Source organism: Hypanus sabinus, chromosome 11, assembly GCF_030144855.1.
Source record: "Hypanus sabinus isolate sHypSab1 chromosome 11, sHypSab1.hap1, whole genome shotgun sequence".
Lineage (NCBI taxonomy): Eukaryota > Metazoa > Chordata > Chondrichthyes > Myliobatiformes > Dasyatidae > Hypanus > Hypanus sabinus.
In genome coordinates this window covers 5827187-5846125 of record NC_082716.1, presented here as the reverse complement: position 1 = coordinate 5846125, position 18939 = coordinate 5827187, and the positions used below count along the sequence as shown (strand labels likewise).

Sequence of the window (18939 nt, the reverse complement as noted above, 5' to 3'; positions counted from 1 at the left end):
TTTAGATCAAATGGCTAGAGATTTATTTTTCTTCCAAAAGATAAGCCTCATGTTTAAATGTACAACATTCCTGGTTTGCATTCAAAACTTTCAGTACAGATTAATTCTCAATTATACATGGTTCATTAGTTTAAAAACAAGCACTTGAATTATAGACAATTTTACAATTCACAGACAAATATCCAGTCCAGTGGAGTGTTTCCTCATCGCCAGCATCCAGGGATGTCTTTATGAGTAATCCAACCAATTAAAGTGATGTTCAACTTGTGTCCTCAGTCCCCAGTGCCAACAGCAAGGAACACAGACAGTGAGCAGAAATGCATCATGGAGTTAGCAGAGACCAACCCCAATATACCCACACCCCACTACTGGCAATTTCCAGCATTTATTGTGGTTTACCAAAAGATTGAGGTTTTCAAACTCAAAACAGTGGTTTGTTCTAGTTACAAGTGTTTTTCCTCGTGGTCAGTGCAATACCCTCCAGCCCACCAAGCTCAAAAGCCCCTCATCCAGACTCCGGTTTTCTTCTCCAGTGCCACAAAGTTAGTGGTCCAAAGGCTTGAGATTAAAGACGACACAAGGGCAAGTGACCTTGAGGCAAGTTCAGTTGAAGTCACAGCCCTGGTGTTATGTACACTACCTGTCCTGGTCTGGACTGGTTAAGGGCATGGCTAATTCCTTCAGAACAGCAGGGGATGTGGTCACATTAGTCCAAGGGCCTTTTACAGCTTAAACAAGTCACATACACAACTGAACTGTAGTGAATATAAAACAATTTATCCCCCCACCCCCCTACCATTCACTTCACCCAGTGTAGAGTTTCTCTCCTGCATGGATCCAGAATCTCAGGTTTCTGTCTCCGACTTCGACCTGTAAGACAAAAAGGGAAAAGGATACAAGCCCCGTGATACACCACAAGTTGTCAAACTAACATTGAACAGGTAGATATCATTTACCAGTGGGTCTTAGAGCAGCCAGTTTCCCCAGGCCGAGGTGTAGCAGAGGTTCCTTAAAGTTGTCATAGCCAGTGGGGAGGGGAGGCAAGTGTGGGCAATAGTGGGGATTAGCTCCTAGTACCTATTACATGCCCTCAATAGCATTCATCTCAAATAGCCTCTGACAACCAAGTCCAACTCCTGGCCTTCACATGTGGCTTAGCAACCCAAGCCCAACAGAACTGTTTCAACTGACAGAAGTTGCAAAGGCTGATTACTGACACATTAAAACCAGTCATTTTGGGCAGATAGGCTCATCCAGCTCATGTGGGGGGGGGGGGGTGGGGGGGGGGGAAGAACTGATCTCAAATATTAGCCAGAGGAAACACGTGTTCACGGGAAGGATGTACAAACTCCTTAAAGATAGCAGCAGGAATTGAACTCGACACCCCAAGCTGTGCTAGCCACTATGCTACTGTGGCACCCAAATCTGCAATCAAATTTATTCAGTAGCAAGCAGCTGTTCCCCATTTCCTTCCTAGTTCATTTTATTATCGATGTATGCAAAATACAACTGAGATTTGTCTTCTCCAGATAGCCATAAAATACAGAAAGCCATAGAATTGAAAGACATCAATCCTCTGCATTAAAAAAAGCAAACAGACCCCCACCCCCAAACAACTAGCACAAAAGCCAACAGATCACCCACATGAAGAGAACAAGAACAAGCCCCAAACCTCCAGCCCACCAGCAAGTCTGGGGGAGAACACAAACAGAACTGAGGGGATCCAATGTGAACTACAGTCCAATCTACAACTCTCAGAATTCCAATGACATCTCCAAAAGCATCAGTGACTTGAACCAGTGGCTTCTGTCCCCATCCCTGCAACTGTACCCCTAACAGATCAATTGACTCAGGCTGGAATGGAAGCAAGTACTTTATTTAGTTAATTCTTCACATCATTGACCTTTCTAATGCATTAGGTCTAGAATTATCAACCAGAAATTTCAGAACAGAAAAGCATAGTACAAGGCTTCTCCAGTCACCTTAACCTGAATATTATGTTCAGTTCTGGTCCCCTTGTAGGAAGGATGTGGCAGCTTTAGAGCGGGCACAGAGATTTACCAAGATGCTACCTGGATTACAAAGCACGTCTATGAGGATAGGTTCAGAGAGCTAGGGCTTTTTCCTTTAGGGTGAAAGTGGATGAGAAGCCACTTGATAGAGGCGTACCAGACAAGAGGCATAGGTTAAGTGAATAGCCAGAGACTCCCCCATCCCCCAAAAGGTAGAAATAGCTAATACGAGGAACCATAATTTTATGATTTGAGGGAAGTATAGGGGATGTTAGAAGTATGTACATGCCTGGGTCATGCTGCCAGGGGCAAGGGTAGTAGAGGCAGGCACAATTTTTTTTAATATTACTGTGAATGCTTGCAAGAAAATGAAGTCTCAGGGTGACGCATGTACTTTGAACATTAGGGCCATTTATAAAATGAGAGGCATGTGAATGATTGAAAAAATGGAGTTACATTGGAGGGTAGATTGATCTGAGTAGATTAAGAGGTCAGTACAACATCTGGGCCAAAGGGCCTGTGCTGTAATGTTCCAAGTTACACCTTCTATTAACCTCCTCTGCCCTGGGAGAAAGACACTGGCAGTCCAGTCCTAATCAGGGAGTCACCAGTAGAAAGGCCAGTCGCCAGTCAACATCCGAGGGTCTGTCCTGGGCCCAACACATCAACGCAATGACAATGGCGGCACGACAGCCACTATTCCATTAAGAGCTTAGGGAGATTTGGCATGTCACACCAAAGATACTTGCAAACTTTAAACAGTGTGGAGCATTCTAACTAGCTGCATCACTGCCTGGTAAAGAGGGTCCACAGCACAGGATTGGAAAGGGATATCTTACTGCAATTTATAGTTTAATTTATTGCATTACTGCCACAAAACACCTTACAACACTACTCATGATATTAAACCCAATTCTGATTGTCTCATCGTGAGCTGCTAGCATTTACCATTTCAGTTTCACATTTCACAGGCTAGCATTTGGACCCGACGGCCACCTTTCCTGCACTCACCTGTTACAACAGCAGCAGAGGGAGAAAGGAACCTCCTCTTTCACTTGGTACCTCCCAGAGTCCGGCAAGTCCTTGCACTCTGCTACAAACGTGTGCAAGTCTGTCTGTGGAAACCCGTTCTGCTGGTTAAGCTGAAGCAAAGAGCAGAGCAGCAACGTTGTGCTTTGGATACGTACCAAACAAAGCAGTGGCCTCTTCACTGCACCCTTCCCCAAAACCAGAGGGAATCCTGTGGAGGGTCCTGATGTGAATCATCAATTCCTTCCCTACACAGATGTTGCTCAAAATGTTGATTTGACACTTGAGCACGAGGGCTAGTAGTGTGGCCATTTGTGTACAGTGCCACCAATCAGTGTTCTCTTCCTGCAGTTTGACCACAAGACAGGAACAGGATTAGGTTGTTCAGCCCATCAAGTCTGTTCTGCCTCCCCATCATGGAATATTTATTATCCCTGAACCCCATTCTTCTGCATAATCCCCTTAACCTTTGACACCCTGACTAATCAAGAACAGTGTCTTTAAATACACTGTGACTTTGCCTCTACAGCTGTTTGACAGTAGACAGTAGGGGCAGGAGTAGGCCATTCAGCCCTTCTAGCCAGCACCACCATTCACTGTGATCATGGCTGACCATACACTGTCAGTACCCCGTTCCTGCCCTCTCCCCATATCCCCACCATCTATAAGAGCTCTATCTAATTCTCTCTTGAATGCATCCAGAGACTTGGCCTCCACTGCCTTCTGGGGCAGAGCATTCCACATATCCACCACTCTCTGGGTGAAAAAGTTTTTCTGCATCTGTTCTAAATGGCCTACCCCTTATTCTTAAACTGTGACCTCTGGTTTTGGACTCACCCATCAGCGGGAACATGCTTCCTGCCTCCAGCATATCCAATCCCTTAATAATCTTATGTTTCAATCAGATCCCCTCTCATCCTTCTAAATTCCAGTGTATACAAACCCAGTCGTTCCAATCTTTCAACATATGACAGTCCTGCCATTCCAGGAATTAACCTCGTGAACCTACGCTGCACTCCCGCAATAGCAAGAATGTCCTTCCTCAAATTTGGAGACCAAAACTGCACACAATACTCCAGGTGGGGTCTCACCAGGGCCCTGTACAGCTGCAGAAGGATCTCTTTACTCCTATACTCAATTCCTCTTGTTATAAAAGCCAGCATGCCATTAGCTTTCTTCACTGCCTGCTGTACCTGCATGCTTGCTTTCATTGATGTACAAGCATACCTAGATCTCATTGTACTTCCCCTTTTCCTAACTTGACTCCATTTAGATAGTAATCTGCCTTCCTGTTCTTGCCAAAGGGGATAACCTCACATTTATCCACATCAAACTGCATCTGCCATTCATTTGACCACTCACCCAACCTGTCTAAGTCACCCTGCATTCTCATAATATCCTCCTGACATTTCACACTGCCACCCAGCTTTGTGTCATCAGCAAACTTGCTAATGTTACTTTTAATCCCTTCATCTAAATTAATGTATATTGTAAACAGCTACCGAACCTTGCGGTACCCCACTGGTCACAGTCTGCCATTCTGAAAGGGACCCATTAAATCGCTACTGTTTCCTGTCAGCCAGCCAATTTTCAATCCATGTCAGTACTCTGCCCCCAATGCCATGTGCCCTAATTTTGCCCACTAATCTCCTATGTGGAACTTTATCAAAAGCTTTCTGGAAGTCCAGGTACACTACATCCACTGGCTCTCCCTTGTCCATTTTCATAGTTACATCCTCAAAAAACTCCAGAAGATTAGTCAGGCATGGTTTTCCCTTCATAAATCCATGCTGACTTGGACTGATCCTTCTACTGCTATCCAAATGTGTCGTAATTTCCTCTTTTATAATTGACTCCAGTATCTTTCCCACCACTGATGTCAGGCTAACTGGTCTATAATTCCCCGTTTTCTCTCTCCCTCCTTTCTTGAAAAGTGGGACAACATTAGCCACCCTCCAATCAGCAGGAACTGTTCCTGAATCTATAGAACATTGGAAAATGATTACCAATGCATCCACGATTTCTAGAGCCACCTCCAAGAACCCTGGGATGCAGAGCATCAGGTCCCGGGGACTTATCAGCCTTCAGACTCAGTCTATCCAACACCATTTCTTGCCCAATATAAATTTCCTTCAGTTCATCCTTTACCCTAGTTCCTCTGGCCACTATGACATCTGGGAGATTGTTTGTGTCTTCACTAGTGAAGACAGATCCAAAGTACCTGTTCAACTCATCTGCCATTTCCTTGTTCTCCATAATAAATTCACCCATTTGTCTTCAATGGCCCAATTTTGGTCTTAACTATTCTTTTGCTATTCACATAGCAAATCTTTGCTATGTTATACTTTTATTTTTATACTGCCCTTTACTTCCCTCGTCAGCCACGGCCACCCCTTACTCCCCTTAGGATCTTTCTTCCTCTTTGGTATGAGCCAATCCTGCACCTTCTGCATTATTCCCAGAAATACCTGTGTTTGTTGTTCTACTGTCTTCCCTGCTAGGGTATTGTTCCATTGAACTTTGGCCAGCTCCTCCCTCATAGCTCCATAGTTCCCTTTGTTCAACTGTAATACTGACACATCTGATTTTCCCTTCTCAAATTGTAGGTTAAAACATATCATATTATGGTCACTACCTCCTAATGGCTCCTTTATCTCAAGGTCCCTGATCAAATCCGGTTCATTGCACAACACTAAATCTAGAATTGCCTTCTCCCTGGTAGGCTCCAGTACAAGCTGCTCTAAGAATCCATCTCGCAGACACTCCACAAACCCCCTTTCTTGGGGTCCAGTACCATTCTGATTCTCCCAGTCTACCTGCATGTTGAAATTCCCCGTGACAACTGTATCATTACCTTTGTGACATGCCAATTTTAACTCTTCATTCAACTTACACCCTACATCCCAACTGCTGTATGGGGGCCTGTGGATAACTCCCATTAGGGTCTTTCTACCCTTAGAATTTCTCAGTTCTATCCATACTGACTCTATCCTGTTTCTATGTACCCCCCCCACCAAGCAAGGGACTGAATATCATTCCTCATCAACAAAGCCACCCCACCCCCTCTGCCAGTCAGTCTGTCTTTTCGATAAGACGTATATCCTTGAATATTCATTTCCCAGGCCCTGTCTGCTTGAAGCCATGTCTCTGTTATTCTCACAACATCGCACTTGCCAATTTCCAACTGAGCCTCAAGCTCAGTTTATTCAAGCTACTTTATTCCTTATACTTCGTGCATTCATATATAATACTTTTAATTCGTTACTTCCCTCAACTTTCATATCAATTCCTATTTCACTTGGCCATACTGTAAGATCTCTTCTTGAGCTTTCTGCTCCATTGATTCTGTTGTCCTTTTCTTATTTTCACTTTCCCTTCAACTCCATCTTTATATTTCCAGTTCATCCCCTCCCCCCACTACTTCGTTTAAACACATCCATGTTGCAGTGGCAAACCTGTCTGCCAGAGTGCTGGTCCCCCGCCTATTAAGGTGCAACCCGTCCCTTTTGTACAATTCATCCCTACCCCAAAACAGATCCCAGTGGTTCAAGAATGTAAATCTGCTTCCTGCACCAGTTCCTCAGCCACACATTCAGATCCATTATCTCCCTGTTCCTGCCCTCTCCAGCACGAGGAACTGGAAGCAAACCAGAGATAACCACCCTGGAAGTCCTGCTTTTCAGCCTTCTTCCGAGTTATAGACAATAGGTGCAGAAGTAGACCATTCAGCCCCTCGAGTCTGCACCGCCATTCTGAGATCATGGCTGATCATTCACTATCAATACCCAGTCCCTGCCTTGTCCCCATATCCCTTGATTCCCCTATCCATCAGATATCTATCTAGCTCCTTCTTGAAAGCATCCAGAGAATTGGCCTCCACCGTCTTCCGAGGCAGTGCATTCCACACCTCCACAACTCTCTGGGAGAAGCAGCTCTTCCTCAACTCTGTTTTAAATAACAGACCTCTTATTCTCAATCCATGCCCTCTGGTACTGGACTCTCCCAACATCTGGAACATATTTCCTGCCTCAATCCTATCAAATCCTTTAATTATCTTAAACGTTTCAATCAGATCCCCTCTCAATCTCCTCAATTCCAGCGTGTACAAGCCCAATCTCTCCAATCTCTCTGCGTAAGACAGCCCTGCCATCCCAGGAATCAACCTAGTGAATCTACGCTGCACTTCCTCAATTGCCAGAATGTCCTTCCTTAAACCTGGAGACCAAAACTGTACACAATATTCCAGGTATGGTCTCACCAGGGCCCTGTACAAATGCAAAAGAACATCCTTGCTCTTGTATTCAAATCCCCTTGTAACAAAGGCCAACATTCCATTTGCCCTCTTCACTGCCTGTTGCACTTGCTCATTCACCTTCATTGACTGGTGAACTAGGACTCCTAGGCCTCTTTGCATTTCTCCCTTACCTAACTCTACACCGTTCAGACAATACTCTGCCCTCTTGTTCCTGCTTCCAAAGTGGATAACTTCACGTTTATTCACATTGAATGACATCTGCCAAGTATCTGCCCACTCACTCAGCCTATCCAAGTCTCCCTGTATTCTCCTAACGTCCTCTTCGCATGTCACACTGTCACCCAGTTTAGTATCGTCAGCAAACTTGCTGATATAGTTTTCAATGCCCTCATCTAAATCATTGACATAAATCGTAAAGAGCTGTGGTCCCAATACAGAGCCCTGTGGTACCCCACTAGTCACCTCCAGCCAGTCTGAGAAACACCCATTCACCGCTACCCTTTGCTTTCTATCTGCCCTAAAGTTCCCTAAAGTCCCGCTGCAGAATGTCCTTCCTCTTCTTCCCGATGTCATTTGTGCCGACATGCACTACCACTTCCGGCTGTTCACCTTCACCCTTGAAGATTCCCTGCAATCGGTCCGTGATGTCCTGGATCCTAGCACCAGGGAGGCAACACACCATCCTTATATCTCGCCTGTTGCCACAAAAACCCCTTTCCATACCTCTTTCTATGTAGTCCCCTACTACCATGGCTCTTCCTGATGTCCAACTCCTCAGCTCCACTTCTGCACCAAATTTCAACTCGCAGACCTGTCCGCCTCTCAGACTGGCAGTTTCTTCTGTCCCAACAGCTTCCAAGAGGGTGAACCCGTTTACAAGAGGTACATCCCCTGGGGTCTCCTGTACTTCAAGCATCCTTTCCTTCCTCATCGTCGCCCCCTTTCTCTCTTCCGATATCCTCGGTGCAACAACCTCACTGTAGGTCCTGTCCAGAAAACTCTCGTTTTCACGGATAAACCGGAGGTCATCCAGTTCTTTCTTCAGTGCTGCAACATGCTCCTTCAGAAGCTGAATCTGGACACATTTTCCACAGCTGTAGCAGCCAGGGGCACCATCAGTGTCCCTGACCTCCCACATCATACACGTAGCACACTGAATCAGAGCGGTCATGTCTTCACCCTCCCCAATTGTGCCTGGCATAGTCTCCTCCCTCAGCCTCCTCGCCAAAGACGCTCGAGCCAAAAAGTAGTAACTATGACTACTGAAATTCTTCCTGTTCTTCTATTTTGAGGCTGTGCCCTCTGGTCCTAGACAGCCTCACTATAGGAAACAACCTCTCCAAGCCCACTATCTAGGCCATTCAATGAGATCCCCCCACCCCTTTATTCTTCTAAACTCCAGCAAGTACAGGCCCAGAGTCAAATGCTCTGGTTAACCCTTGCATTTCTGGGATCACTCTCCTGAATTTCCTCTGGACCAGCGTCTGGGAGCACTTGTCAGACAACCACATATCCCACCTGTGGGCAGGTGGCCCCAGCTCCTTACTTTAATGGTTTCGTAGGTGCCCGTGATGAGGGCGATGAACAGACTCAGCACCATGTAGATGAAGAGGCTGATGAAGGAGTACAGGTAGAGCCGGCTGAACAGCCAGACCAGGTAGCTCTTGTCCTGCATCGAAGCGAAGGTCAAGTACATGTCGTCACCATTGATGAGAGAGAAGAGGCACTCCGAGACCATGGTCAACGATCGAAACTGGAGAAGGAAACAGGAAGAGAATTATTCCCAAGTTGTTCAAGCAGTTCATTAAAGATAACTGACATTTTCAAATCGTTCAGCAAGAGGAATAGAACAAAAAAAAAACTGAGCTGTTGGATCATAAACACAGGAGATTGTGCAGATGTCACTGCTGGAAAGACTAGATTGAAAGAGGGTAGAGAAAATTTTCAAGGATGTTACTGGAACTGGAGGATGCAAGTTATAGGGAAATAATGAATAGGTTTGGACATTATTCCCTAGAGCATAGGAGAATGAGGGGAGATTCAATAGAGGTATATAAAACTATGAAGGATATAGATGGGGTAATGGGTGGAGACGTCTAGCAATTTACCAAGGCCACTAGCCTCCGTGTCCACTACAGTTCTGAAATTTCTGCCATCTGCAACAGGATTCCACCACCAAGCACAGCATATCCCCTTTACTTCCCATAGGATCACTCCCTTGTCCACTAACTTCCCTTCTAGCACTTATCCTTGCAAGCAGAACAATCTACCCCTAACCCTCCTCCCTCAACATTCAGGTCCCCAAACAGTCCTTCCAGTTGAGGCAACCTTTCACCTACAAATCTGTTGGGGTCACTTGCTGTGTCCAATGTGGCCTCCTGTTCATCGGTGAGACCCAATGTAGATTGGGAGACCACTTCACTAAACACCTATGCCCCAACCACCAGAGAAAGCAGGATCTCCCAGTGACCAACCATTTTAATTCCACTTCCCAATCCCATTCTGATATGTCTATCCACGGCCACCTCCACTATCACGATGAGGCCACACTTACATTGGAGGAACAACACTTTGTGTTCCATCTGGTACCCTCCAACCTGATGGCAGGAACATCAATTTCTCAAGCTTCTACCCTCCCTCTGCTTCATTTCTCATCCCCTTTTCCCTCTCATCTTATCCCCTTGCCCATCTAATCACCTCCCTCTGGTACTCCTCCCCCTTTTCATTCTTCCACTGCCTTCTTTCACCAACCAACTTCCTCATTTTTAACTTCATCCCTCCCCCTCCAGGTTCCACCCATTGCCTGGTGTTCCTCCCTCTCCCCACCTTTTAAATCTACTCCTCAGCATTTTTCCTCCAGTTCTGCTGAAGTGTCTCGGCCTGAAACATTGACTGTACTCTTTTCCAAGATGCTGTCCTCCAGCATTGTGTTGCTCGGATTTCCAGCATCAGCAAATTTTCTTGTTTGTTCAAAGAACATGATCACCCAATGTCATGACATGGCACATTGCCAAATGAACAAGTTGGGGTAAATGAAAGCAGGCTTTTTTAAAAAATTTTAAACTTGAGGTTGGATGTAACTATTAAAAGGTGAAATACGTAAGGGAAACAGAGGTGGTCTCGTCTCCCCTGTGGCCAGGTTCAGGAAGAGTTGCTGCTTTACATCCACTGGGCTCCTGGAGTGAGATGGGTGGCTTCACTTGCCTCACTGACCGACTCCACAGCCTACAGACTCCCTTTCAGGGACCCTGCCTTTGCCACATATGGTTTGCATGGATTCTACTGTACTACATCTTCCTGTGGGTGCCCATCTCAAAGTCATATGGTATATAAACTTTGATTGCAAATTTACTTTGAAATTTGGACGACTTCAAAGGGTGGTACGAATGTAGAACGAACTACCAGTGGAAGTGGCAGTGTGGGTTTGATCGAGATGTTTCAGAGCAGTTTGGCTAAGTGCAGATGGAGAATTATAGCAGGTTATTGTCTGGGTGCAGGTCAATGGGAATCACAGTAACACTTCAACATGGACTAGACAGGCTGTGGTACTGACACTATGCTGGAAACCCAGAGTAACACACAAAATGGAACAACTCAGCAAGCTTCTATGGAGGTGAATAAACAGTCGACATTTCAGGCCAACACTCTTCTTCAGGTCTGGAAAGGAAGGGGGAGAGGCTAGAATAAGGTGGTGGGGGAAAGAGGGAAGAATGACAAGCTAGGTGATGGGAATAAAGTGAGATGGAAGTGATAGGTAGAAGAGGCAAGGACTGAAGGAACCTCAAACATGGGATAATTAAGGGTCTTGGCCCAAAATGCCAACTGTTCATCCTTTTCCATAGACACACCTGACATGCTGAGTTCCACCAACAATCTGAATGTTCTTCTGGATTTCCAGCATCTGGAAAATCTCATGTTTATGAGGGGCAAATCTGGCCAGAGGGCAGCTGGCCTCAGGGTGGGGGGGGGGGGGGGTTAAAAAGGCATCAGCTTTGTTACATGTACACTGAAGCATCCAGTGAAATGCATCGTTTGTGTCAAAGACCAATGCAGTCCAAGGATGTGCTGGGGGCAGCCCACAAGTGTCCCCCATGCTTCAGGTGCCTGCATACAGTAGAATGGCCACAATTCACTAACACTAATGTCTTTGAAATGCAGGAAGGAACCAGAGTATCTGGAGGAAACCCACACAGACAGAACTTTTTCCTCCTGCATCCCAAATACATATAGTTGGGGTTGTGGGCATGCTATGTTGGCACTGGGAGCATGCCCTCACACAACCCTTGGGACCGTGTTGGTCATTTGTGTCAATGACATTTCCTGTATTCCCCCTCCCCCAAAGTACATGTGGCAAATCAAGCTAATCCTGAGTAACCATGACACTGGAATTATCTGCTCTGCAGCCTCCCCAGGCTCGGCCCACCAGGGGCTGCATCACCCTTGCTCGTGTCCGCACACCTTATGGTGGTAAGGCCCCAGCACAATCCAGCCGCAGAAGCAATAGCCCAGGTAGATCATGGATGCACAGCAGCAGAAGCGGATCACATTCGGAAACGCTGCCCGGAGGGTCAAAATCAGGACCTGAAACCAAAATGGGAACAGTTAAAGGGGACAGACACAAGCAGCATTTGAAGGCCCTGGGCCTGTACTCACTGGAGTTCCAGGCTGGTGGGGTGCGGACAGACAAATCTCCTTGAAAGTTAACTTGCAAGTCAAGTCGGTGGTGAGGAAGACAAATGCAATGTTAGTATTCATTTTGTGAAGACTAATATACAAAAACAAAGATTTCATGCCAAGACTGTATAGACATTGATCAGACCCCTCTTGGTGTGTTGCAAGTAGCTCTGGGCCCCTTAGCCAAGAACAGATGTGATGATATTGGAGGAGTTTCACTGGAATGATTCCAGGAATGAAGGGGTTAACATGTTTAGAAAAATGAGGGAGGAAACCTATCAAATACTGAAAGGCCAAGATGGAGTGGAGGTGGAGAGGAAGTCCAGAACCAGAGGGCACAACCTGAGACTAGAAGGATGTCCCTTTAGAAGAGAAATTCCTTTAGCCAGAAGATAGCAAATCTGTGGAATTGATTGCCATAGATGGCTTTTGGGGCTACGTCATTGGGTGCATTAAAAGCAGAGGCCGATAGGTTCTTGATTATTCAGGGCATCAAAGGTTATGATAGGCAGGAGAATAGGATTGACAGGGATAAGTAATCAGCACTAATGGAATGGTTGAGTGGACTTGATGGGCCAAATGGCCTAAATTCTGCTCCTATGCTTTATGGCTATAGATCACACTATACACAAAGTACAGGAAATAGCATACATCACCCCTCCTGCCCTTAAGAATTTTCCACTATTCATCAAGATCATTGTTACTCTAACAAATGCAATGCTAGCATTCATTTCAAGACGACTAGAATACAAAAGCAAGGATGTAATGCTGAGGCTTTATAAGTTAGTGGTGAGACTGCATTTGGAGAATTGTTAGCAGTTTTGAGCCTGAAGGGATGTGATGACATTGGATAGGGTCCAGAGGAGGTTCATGAGAATTATTGTGGGAATGAAAGGGTTAACGTACGAGTTTGCTAGCTCAGTCTGTACTCACTGGAGTTCATTTATTATTTACTGACTCAAGGAGGAGCTTAGGAGGTTTAATAGTGCCTAACAGTGACTCCTTTGCTTGCATCTTCAGAAACAGCTCTATTTAGAGGTATCTTTAAATACCTCTATTTTGCCCTTTCAGGGTTCTTTTGAAGACCCTAATCTGGAGTTACGCACTGACGACGGTTCTTTACAGGAACAGGACCTGCTCTCAGGGTTTCGTGACTGGCCATGGTTCAGCATGCCAACGGCTCGGTCTATGAGCTCCACTCGCCTTCAGATAAACCAAGATCTCGTGGCTCTGGAGACAGGCGAATTGAAGATTGGTGTCCCGGCAGAAAACCGTTGTGTTGTAGGGGGAGTCCACAAGACATAGGAGCAGAAGTAAGCCATTCAGCCCATTGAGTCTGCTCCACCATTTAATCATGCACTGATCCAATCCTTCCAGTCATCCCCACTCACCTGCTTTCACCCCAGACCCTTTGATGCCCCGGCTAATCAAGAATCTATCTATCTCTGCCTTAAATACACCCAATGACTTGGCCTCCACAACCACTCAAGGCAACAAATTCCACAGATTTACCACCCTCTGACTAAAGTAATTTCTCCGCATCTGTTCTAAATGGACGTCCTTCAATCCTGAATTCATGCCCTCTAGTCCTCAACTCCCCTACCATGGAAAATAACTTTGCCATATGTAATCTGTTCAGGCCTTTTAACATTTGGAATGTTTCTATGAGAAACCCCCCTGAACTCCAGGGAATACATCAAGTCCTTTGTCAGTCCTGACAAAGGGTCTCGGCCCAAAACGTTGACTGCTTCTTTCAACAGATGCTGCCCGACCTGCTGAGTTCATCCAGTTTTTGTAAGTCTTAATACATCCCAAGAGCTGCCAGATGTTCCTCACACAGTAACCCTTTCATTCCTGGAATCTTCTCTGAACCCTCTCCAATGTCAGTATATCCTTTCTAAAATAAGGAGCCCAAAACTGCACACAATACTCCAAGTGTAGTCTCACGAGTACCTTGAAGCCTCATCACATGCCTGCTCTTACATTCTATACCTCCAGAAATTAATGCCAACATGCATTTGCCTTCTTCATAAGAGACTCAACCTGGAGGTTAACCTTTAGTGTATCCTGCACAAGGACTCCCAAGTCTCTTTGCATCTCTGCATTTTGAAATGTCTCCCCATTTAAATAATAGTCTGCCTGTATTTCTTCCAAAGTTCATGACCATACACTTTCCAACATTGTATTTCATTTGCCATTTCTTTGCCCATTCCCCTGAACTATCTAAGTCACTCTGCAGGCTTTGTTTCTTCAACACTACCCGCCCCTCCACCCATCTTTGTATTACCAGCAAATTTAGCCACAAATCCATTAATACCAAACATTGACATACATTGTAAAAAGCAGCGATCCCAACACCAACTCCTCTGGAACTCAACTGGTAATGGCAGCCAGCCAGAATAGGATCCCTTTATTCCCACTGTTTCCTGCAGATCAGCCAATACGCCACCTACACTAGTAACTTCCCTGCAATTCCATGGGCTCTTACCTTGCTAAGCAGCCTCATGTGCGGCACCTTGTCAAATGCCCTCTGAAAATCCAAGTACACCACGTCTACTACATCTCCTTTGTCTACCCTGCTTGTAATTTCCTCAAAGATTTGCAGTAGGTTAGTCAGGCAGGATTTTCCTTTCAGGCCAAAGCCAGCATGGTTTCCTATCTTGTCATGTGCCTCCAGATATGCCATAATCTCATCCTTAACAATCGATTCCAAGAACTTCCCAACCACTGATATCAGGCTATCAGGTCTATAGTTTCCTTTCTGCTGCCTCCAACCCTTCTTAAATAGCAGAAGAACATCTGCAATTTTCAAGTCATCCAGTACGATGCCAGAATCTATCAATTCTTGAAGATTATTGTTAATGCCTCCGCAATCCCTCCAGCTACTTCCTTCAGAACCTGAGGGTACATTCCATCAGGTCCAGGAGATTTATTCACCCTCAGACCATTAAGCTTCCTGAGCACCTTCTCTTTCTTTTTCAATCTTTTTATTAAGTTTCATATATATATTATATATATAGAAAAACATAACATAATAATGAATAGGTTATGAATACAATAGACTTGAAATTACATTGATAATAAGATAATATCCTATTAAAACATCAACAGAAAAAAGTACATCAAGTCTGTATAACTACATAAGAAAAAAAACAAAAATAATCTTAAAAAGAAAAAAATTAAAAGTAAAAGAAAATGTATATTAATAAAAAAAACACTAAACTAACATGGGCAATAGTAACAGTTTATAAGTATGTGATAGTGTCAAAAAAACTCTGAAACTCCATACCTGAACAAGAATAAGCAGAAAGAAGGTCTGGAAAAGGTCAAATTAATTCATATGAAAATGTCGAATAAACGGTCCCCAAGTTTCTTCAAATTTGACTGATGAGTCAAAAATAGTGCTTCTGATTTTTTCTAAACTTAGATATGAAATAGTTTGGGAGAGCCACTGAGATGTGGTAGGAGGATTTACTTCTTTCCAGTTTTGTAATATAGACCTTCTGGCCATTAATGTTGCAAAAGCAATCATTCGTTTGATTGAAGGAGAAAACCGAATACCATCCTCATTTGGTATACCAAAAATTGCAGTAATGAAATGAGGTTGTAAATCAATATTCCAAATAGAAGAAATGGTAACAAATATGTCCTTCCAATAGTTATGTAAAGTGGGACATGACCAAAACATGTGGGTCAATGAAGCCACTTCTAGATGACACCTGTCACATTGAGGGTTAATATAAGAGTAAAATCGAGCAAGCTCATCTTTAGACATATAAGCTCTATGTACAATTTTAAATTGTATTAAAGCATGTTTAGCACATCTAGAAGAAGAATTAACCATTTGTAAAATTTTTTCCCATTTATCGTTGAAATATTATATCAAAGTTCTTTTTCCCATTCTTGTTTAATTCTATCTGATATTTCTGGTTGTATCTTCATAATCATATTATAAATAAAAGCTACTAATCCCTTCTGACAAGGGTTTAAGGTAAAAATCAAATCTGAGAAATCTACTGAAGTTGAATTGGGAAAAGATGGTAGAACTTTATGTAAGAAATTTCTGATTTGTAGATATCTGAAAAAATTAGATTTAGGTAGTTTAAATTTGTTGGAAAGTTGGTCAAAGGACATCAAAGTATCTTCAAAAAAAAAATCACGAAAACATTTTATACCTTTCCTTTTCCATATGCTAAAAGCTTGATCTGTCCAGGAAGGTTTGAAAAAAAAAATTAAGATAGGGCTATCAAGAGCAAAGTTTTTCAGAGTAAAAAACTTACGAAATTGAAACCAAATTCATAATGTATGTTTGATAACAGGATTAGATATGTTTATTGAATTTAACTAAATCAGCAGGAAGAAAAGAACCAGAGAATAGAGAATATCCCTTTACCTCATTACATTCCAAATTTACCCACTGCTCCTGAGCACCTTCTCAGTTGTAATTTTCACTGCACAAACTTCACTTCCCAAATTTCACTTCCCTGACACTCTTGAATGTCCAGTATACTACAGATGTCATCCACTGAAGACCGATGCAAAATACACATTCAGTTCCTCTGCCATCTCTTTACAATATTTCTAGCGCCCTATATGTACTCTCAACTCTAAGTATATAAAGGGTAAAAGACAGAATATCTACAGCTGTGCCCAGAGACCCAATATCTTTGGGCACAGAGCTTGGAGAAAAAAAAACGACGTAACGGACTTTTAACAGTGTAAGCCAGTGAGTTGTTTGTTATGTCTCCCCTCTCACTGTGCAACAGACACCTTTCTCCCTATTAGGGAGAGAGCCTGTGGTATGTCAAATACTGGGTGAAACAGTTTTCAGGGTAACTGCAAGTCTGTGTCTTTGCTGTTACTTTGCTTGCTCATGCTTTTTGCTGGTGGGGGGTGGGGGGGGATTGCTGCCACTTACATATGGGAGGGAAGACAGCTGGGGGGGGGGACTTTGGGTTCTAACATTTAACTGTCATTCATTCTTTGTGGGTACTCCTGTTTGTGGATGGTTGGAAGGAAAAAGCATTTCAGGATATATATCGTATACATTTGACATTGAATGTACCTCTGAAATATACAGCACAGAACAGGCCCTTCAAGCCACACTACCCAGCAAACCCACACTTAATCCTAGCTTTATCATAGAAAAATTCAATGGGCCGAATGGCCTGGGTCTGCTCCTAGGTTTTATGTTATAACAGGCTCAAGACACTCGGTGATGCTTACATTGTACTTCTGGAAGAAGCCCAGGTACCGAATCACACCAATCCAGACAAACAAGGTGGAGGTTCCCAGCAGAATGCTGCAGACGTCATACAATGCAAAATTCTGCAAGACAAATAAATAAAGAAGCTGGTGTTTGGTGCTGAATGACAATGGCTGGGGGGGCCGTGACCCAAGCACAGGCCAGGCGTGTATTCACCTCACATGGAACGTCCCTGCACATGTGGCAATGAGATAAACTAACTTGCAAGTTACTCTTCTATTCTATTTGTTCATTCCTCATCTGTTAGGGCAGAGTAGTTTAGTGAGAATGGCTCCAGGGATAGTGATTTGAACTGTGGGGGAGGGGGCGGGATGTCCAAAGTCTGGGAGACCTCCAGTCCCTGCACCAGATGCACCGAGCTACAGCTCCTTAGAATGTATTGAGGACCTGAAGCTCCATTTTCAACTCATACTGGAGAATGAGGTGGTGATAGATAGGAGCTACAGGAAGGTCGTCACCCCAAGATTGCAGGAGACGGGTAACTGGGTGACTGTAAGGAGAGGGGAAAATGCACAGCCAGTGCAGAGTACACCTGTGGTCGTTCCCCTCAATGATATAACTTTGGATATAATTGAGGGGGAGCCCGTGACTGTGCCTGGCACCGAGTGTGGTGCCGTGGCTCAAAAGAGCAGAGAGGTCAAGAGGACTAGTATTGATAGGAGATTCCTTAGTCAGAGAAAAGTGAGGTTTTGTGGGCACAATAGAGATACCCAGATGGCATGTTGCCTCCCTGGTGCCAGGATCAGGGATTCCTTGGATTGGGTCCATGGCATTCTCAAGGGTGAAGGCAAGCAGCCAGAAGTCTTGGTACATACTGGCACCAGTAACATAGGTAGACAAGGTGAGGAAATCCTGGAGGGGTTTTGGGAAGCTAGGTAGAAAGTTGAGAAACAGGGCCTCCAGGCTAGTAATTTCTGGATTGCTGCCTGTGCTATGTGCCAGTGAGGGCAAGAATAGGATGATTTGGCAAGTGAATGCATGGCTGAGGAACTGGAGCAGGCTGTAGGGGTTCAGATCATTGGAATCTCTCCTAGGGAAGGTATGACCTGTACAGAAAGGATAGGTTGCACCTGAACCCGAGGGCAACCAATATCCTTATGGGAAGCTTGGCTAGAGCTGTTCAGGTGGGTTTAATCTAATTTGGCAGGGGGATGGGAGTCAGAGTGATAGTGCTGAAAATGAGGTAGCTAGTTTACAAGAGGCAATGTGTAGTGAGACTCCTAGCAAGGAGAGGCTGACAAGGCACAATAAGGATGAGCTGTAACAACATAAAAAGCCAGAAAAAAACCAAAAAAGGTGAACGCAGGACTGAAGGTTTTATATTTGAATGTGTGCAGTATATGGAATAAGGTTGATGAACTTGTTGCACAGTTACAGATTGGCAGGCATGATGTTGTAGGCATCACTGAATATGGCTGAAAGTAGATTATAGCTCGGAGTTTAGTGTCCAAGGATGCATATTGTATCAAAAGAATAGGAATGATCAAGAGGATGGGGTAGGATTCTCTGTTGGCAAAAATAAAATTAGATAGAGGTGACATAGGGTCAAAAGGTATTGGATTGTTGTGGTTAGAGGCAAGATACCACAAAGGTAAAGACCCTGATGGGAATTGTATACAGACAAGCAAACAGTAGCAAGGATGTGGTCTACATATCACAATGGGAGGTGGGAGAATGGACCCCAAAAGGGTATTGTTATAATG

General features: G+C 44.3%; 1 protein-coding gene across 11 annotated transcripts in view; it reads right to left on the bottom strand.

The window, feature by feature from the left end:
- Positions 1-6: 6 nt before the first annotated feature.
- mcoln3b (mucolipin TRP cation channel 3b) overlaps positions 7-18939 on the bottom strand; it is a 55192-nt gene continuing 36259 nt past the window's right edge. For 9 of the 11 annotated variants that reach the window (XM_059983733.1, XM_059983728.1, XM_059983730.1 and 6 more), the window contains 5 exons: positions 17197-17298; positions 11755-11877; positions 8843-9049; positions 3024-3154; positions 7-870 (listed from right to left, as the gene is read on the bottom strand). In XM_059983733.1, the coding sequence (XP_059839716.1) occupies positions 846-870; positions 3024-3154; positions 8843-9049; positions 11755-11877; positions 17197-17298 (588 nt within the window). In that variant the 3' untranslated portion in view covers positions 7-845. Of the gene's footprint in view, positions 871-3019; positions 3155-8842; positions 9050-11754; positions 11878-17196; positions 17299-18939 lie in introns of those variants that run through there. The other 2 variants (XM_059983729.1, XM_059983739.1) reach the window with 1 other exon arrangement.